The 6,000-nt window shown below is 33.2% G+C and overlaps 1 protein-coding gene across 1 annotated transcript; it reads left to right on the top strand.

The window, feature by feature from the left end:
- Position 1: 1 nt before the first annotated feature.
- LOC132726130 (transcription factor Sp5-like) lies at positions 2–1,029 on the top strand (the record flags this gene model as incomplete). The annotated part of the gene is given in 1 exon segment (XM_060711401.1): positions 2–1,029. A coding segment is annotated over 1 exon segment (759 nt), but the record flags the coding sequence as incomplete, so codon positions are not given.
- Between the last annotated feature and the right edge of the window lie 4,971 nt (positions 1,030–6,000).

Genomic DNA, 6,000 nt, shown 5'->3' with positions numbered 1-6,000 from the left:
AGGTCGGCACTTTCTCCCTCCTCAAATAAGCGCAGGACCTCTGTCACATCCATCACCTTCGCCGTTACAATCACCATCACAAATGGTGTCACCAATGATTCCAAAACAGGTGTCGCCACCGCCTGCAGCGGAAGCGGAAACGCAATGGTGGAGCGTTGCTAAACAAACGGAAGTGAAATATCCAGTGCCACACCCGTTATTATTTAGTCACGGAAGTGCAACAGATAGACAATACCAGGCACACTTGGCGTCGTTTCTACAAAATATAAAACCTATTACGCCTGCGCGACGCTGCAGACGTTGCAGATGCCCGAATTGCCAAAACCCATCAAATAATGACCCATCGAAAAAGAAAGTGCACGTATGCCACTTTCCTGGTTGTGAAAAGGTTTATGGGAAAACAAGTCACTTGAAAGCTCATTTACGTTGGCATTCCGGGGAGAGACCATTTGTATGTAATTGGTTGTTTTGTGGGAAAAGTTTCACGCGCTCGGACGAATTACAACGCCACCTACGAACACATACGGGCGAAAAACGTTTCGCTTGTCAAACATGTGGCAAAAGATTCATGCGAAGTGATCACCTCAGTAAACATGCAAAAACTCATGAAACCAAACGACAAAAGACAAAACATGAGGGAGACTCCGATACGGAAAATAACGAAAATGTCCGCCCAGTGCCACGGACAAATACGGAAACTGACGATGAGGATTCGGATATTGACGTAGAATTTGACGATTCGGATGTGTCCGATATATAGTCAAGTGATAGAAAATAGTGCTTGTAACACGAATTTTATGATGTGCCCATAAAACTTCCAGTCTGTGATTCTTTAATAAGATATCGAAGGATGCTGATGTACAAATCAAAGTTAAACTTCAACACTTTTAAGTTATCATTTACTAATATTTTGATATAACTTTAATGGTAATTGTTTTTAGAAAATGTATATGAAAATGTCTTTTTTAGTGCTATTTTGTTTATGAAATCATGCGAGACGTTTGTTTTGTTTATGTTTTAAAGTGCATGACATTGTGATATTATAAAATAAAAGAAACATTTAAATGATAACTTAAATAAATATGTTTTAAAATATATATATTGTCTACGTGTTTTATGCAATAGTTTATCTTCTAAAATTACACAGAATATCAAATATAATATTATAGATTTTAGTCCCCTAAATGTTCAATAATGATAACTTACGGTGGAAATTATATGGTCATATATTACGGAAGGCATGGTGATATGTAAAGGACATCTCTTTGTCGCTTCTCCCCTTCTTATATTCCAGTATAGAAATTCATAAGTAGGCCCTATGGAATATTTTCCAGAAGTAAAAAAAAAAGACGAATATTTAGTGGTATTCAGCCGATAGATTATCAGTAACCGTTAATCGAGTTGCTTAACTGCTCCGGCACCACGTCTGCTGTTTCATTTGAGAGCCTGAAACTACTCGAACTACTAGAATATGTTCTGATTTTAAAGGTTTTTACGATTGAAATGAAATAAAATCTCAACCGACAAGATAGTATCACGAAGTTCTTTAGGCGGCGTTTCTCTGATGTATAGTAATTATTCCTCGAGAGTACTTACCGTTTATCTGTTATATGAAAATAACCGCTTTGAGGCAGGAACAAAAACTGTTTATTTTATTTGCATTTTGAAATATTTCGATACGATATTTCTACTTATTAACAAAAATATTTCGTTCAGTCTTTTTTTTCTTCTTCAAACGTTGGTGATGTAGTCGCTAGCGTCATACTTCAGTAAAGTGTATTTGTGTATACATTAAAAAGAAATGGGAGTAGTAATCCGAATGTTATTTTATTTAACTGCAATATCTTAATAATTGTAACAAAATGCATTTTATTCAAAGGCCATAGAAAACATTACACACATGTCTTCTCCACTGAGAAATATAAGCCTAAGAACATATAATAAAAGAAAAATTACATAGGTAAACTGTTGCACTGGTGCACTTTGGAAAAAAAAGGGAAATGAAAAGACAGAAAAACTGGTGCACTTTGGAAAAAAGGGAAAAAACAGACTATATCAAAGAAAGAAAGAAAGAAAGAAAGAAAGAAATATATATGCAAAAGATAGGTTATAAGGATATATACCCGGTCGTTTCTTAGCTATTCTAAGCCTGGATTATTTTAAAAGCATTGCAACGCTTTTCATATTTCAGGTCGTTTCGCACAATAAATTGATTATTTGGAAACATGAGGTGAGCGAATGATCTAAGTTTTTACGCAAACAGTTATTTGTCAAGACTTTTATCAAACGAGACACAAATCTCGGAAAAAATTAGTCTGCTTTAAAAGGCATACACACCCACAAAAAACCACAACAAAACAAACAAACTCAATTGGGTCCTTTAATAATAATAATAATAATAATAATAATAATAATAATAATAATAATAATAATAATAATAATAATAAATAAAAGATTGTTTCCACTTCAGAATACTTAAAACTTAAATGATAAAATTTTGAAAACGTAAAAAAATCAATTTTAATGTCGGTTTAGAAGAATATTTGTTGTTCACATTCATTCAATGGATTCGTACGCGTTATCTGTGAAAATAATTCAAATGATAGCAATTGAAATTATTATTTTTCCATATTTCTAAATAAATCTGATTACTATTCATCCGTCATTTTTGAGGGCTTTAATCGCATATGCGTTTAACGCTTATTTCCACGTTCATCAAATGCATTGCATTTGGGTTTAAATTGAGGTAGGAACGACAACTCTGCTTGGAGTCTAATGTAGGAAACGTGACTGATTAATCAAAAATATTGTGAGAAAATGTGCAATGTCTTCCAACAAATCATTGTAAGAATAATTATGCGTAACGTGTGAAAAAATGTGTGTTAATTAACGTGGAATCAATGAATTAGTTTAAAATGGTGTTTTTTATTTAACGTTTATATCTTTTAATGAAAGCCATTTGATTGCCAAACTTTCTGCCAAGAGGTTGTTCAGCCAATGTTTTCCCACTTGAAGCTTCGAAGCGCATTACTAATTGTAGGTATACGTAATTAACTCTTAATTCAACATAAAATACAAATCACTTGTTAAAAGATGTTTTGTGTTTCCATATTAAAGGCACGTTATGTCAGAATTGAATAAAAACGTTCATTCTGAAGAAAGGGTAAACATGAGTTTTATAACGTTTGAATAACAATTTTAGAGCATTTTAGATGCTTATCACCTCAAGAAAGTATAATGTGTCAAGAAGTAGTAAAATGTAAACAAAGTAGTAATATGACTTCCAAACTAAATCTTTTTATTTTTACTTAGTGCCAACATGCAACAGAAGCAAACGATGGTTCAGGTAAATGGTCAATAAATAACGTTTAGGAACTATAACATGGGGAAAAAATAGCTTTGACAAAAAAAGAGAAGAAAATAATTTATGCGCTAAGGCGAACACTATGCGGTATACAAAACTAACAAACAAATTAATGACAAAGAAAACAAGTTATTTTCGAAAAGCATTGCAATGCTTAATTGCTAAATAAATGTTGTTTTCGAAACTGTGATCATGTTATAAGGCTTATTTCCAGGTACGCAAGTTGATGAAGACAAAAAGTATCGTACCATTCACAACATTTTTCAAATGTTTATATGATCTTCTAAGACATTTATTATTGTAGTTATGCGTTTACATTAAGACGTTCCAATGTCAAAGGCGAGAGCTGAACATTTAGAAATAATGCCTGAACTTGTCCAAATGTTTCATTTTTAGATATTTGTATATGAAACGGCCGGAATACCATGTCATAGACCCAGACTTTTTAACGCCGGAAAACTACGGCATCTACATATAGCCTTTGAAATACCCGGAAAGCTATGACATGAGCTTAGACTTTGAAACACCTTGAAAACTACGGCATTGACCTGACCTTTGAAACGCCAGGAAAACTACGGCATTGACGCCCGGATTACTTCGACATGAACCTAACCTTTGAAACGCCCCGAAAATACGGCATGAACCTAGCAATATTAAAAACCTTATTTAAGCCCTACGTAAATGCTATAATTTTCATATTTAACACACATAATTTTTAAGAAATACAGCGTTTTTCGTTTTCATTGGACGACAAATAAAGCTGGAAACTAAATGATTTTTGTGTGTGTTTGCTACAGTTTCTGTAACGGTTCCCATTGGCACAAAGGCGTAACCATCTCTTTTTGGACTCATAGTTTACAGTGATGTAGTAATTTGTATAGAAGACAAAATAAATTTTGTTTACTTATTTCTACTTTAAAGTTTTTTTACATTTAATGCTGCTTCCTTAATATGAGAAGTATCTATCGTGATCTAAAAAATAATTATTTAGATAATTTATCTTTTTTAAGGAGGAAAAAAACCAAACAACATATCTAATAAGAGGGTCAACGCCTGCATCTGTGAGTATGAAAATGCATTTAAGTGAATTGGTCTGTAAATACTAAAAATAATTATGTTGATAGAATTAAGTATCGCACATAACAACTAACAACGGATGAATTATATATAAATGTTTGCATGATCCAATATAACATATATTCATATCGCAGATAATAAATTGTTCTAGAACAGAATATTATTATTCATCATATTTTAATGTTCATACGAATCAACAAGTTTTCAACGAAATATTTTATAAGAATTTGTGATTGATAAATTTCTTTTGTTTTTTTTTATCTACATTTGAAATATTTATGGAAAATGTACCCATTGAAGACCAATCTACTCTAAATTACCATGCGTATTAGAAAATCTTGGGAAAATAAAATTTTGTCTAGTCAATTATCATTGATGTAAGCGACTTCTTAACGCGGGAATCATTGCATACCTTTATACATGTAGCATGAATAAAACATTTTCAAAAGCGGAAACAACTATATTTTAGCAGGTATTCACAGCGTTAAAACTCCTTTTTTCCACATCGTAACGTAAATAGTAACAACGATAAATATTCTTAAATAGAATGCAGATAAAAATCTTCGAAATATGTGCAAAAAGTAAACGTTATAAGCGATATTAAAACAATGCAACTCTATCATGGCCCAAGTTCCTCTAATTTATTATGGAGCATCATTTTTAATGTCTTAAATTCAATTATCGATTCACATAATGTGCACTCTCGATGTCAAAGCTGCATCCCTCCAGATTTATGTACCGTATATTTTATTAAATTTAGGAAAAGAGTGTTTGATAAAAATATTGCAAACGAACAACGCGATTAAAAGTTGTCTAAGACATCTTACATAATCCGAGTCATTCACAGAATTAGTCAAAAATCTGTCAAAATATGCCGCAATGAATTTAATCTTAGTTGTATATCTCTCAACCCCTCGGAGCGTGCACTTCACAGAAAGACGATTTCCAGAACTTAGGGCGGGTAAAGTAGTGTAAGTGGACCGAAATTCGTATGAAGAAGATAAGCTGCCAATGTCACGACTGATGCCGAGGCGAGTATTTTGTATGCCAATTGGTTGCGGGGACGACCAGGAAAGGTACTAGGATGCGTGGGCGAATTGTACGTAGAAACGGCTTGTAAAGCGGCTCCCTGTCTTTAACATCACAAAACTTCTTTGCCCTTTTTGTCATAAGTTACAAGCATGTTTTAAAGTCTCATTTCTAGTTATACAGTATTTAAACTTCATCTTCTTGTCAGAATTGCACTAACGTAAATAATCAACAATTTGTGCTTCAAGATTAACTTTTGAATTGCATGACAGTGACACGTCTGAGGCCCTATTATGAGGGCGGATAAATCCTCATTTAACTTAGAATACATAACTGCAAATCGGCTCTTACTCGGCAGTAATTAGTGTAGCCGCTATTTCATGAAGAAACCAGTGCTGATATTGAAAATTGTGATTGGCATATTTCAATTAGCCAGGTCAGGTGTTTCTAAAAAGGCTGATAACACTGTAGCAATGTGAGGATACATTCAAATTTATTACATAGATAATGCACGTGGAGCTCAGCTCGCA

The sequence above is a fragment of the Ruditapes philippinarum genome, unplaced genomic scaffold, assembly GCF_026571515.1.
Source record: "Ruditapes philippinarum isolate M1 unplaced genomic scaffold, ASM2657151v2 ctg1824_1_1_1_1, whole genome shotgun sequence".
NCBI lineage: Eukaryota > Metazoa > Mollusca > Bivalvia > Venerida > Veneridae > Ruditapes > Ruditapes philippinarum.
The sequence above is the reverse complement of the archived record's forward strand: the minus strand, read 5'-3'. Positions and strand labels throughout refer to the sequence as shown.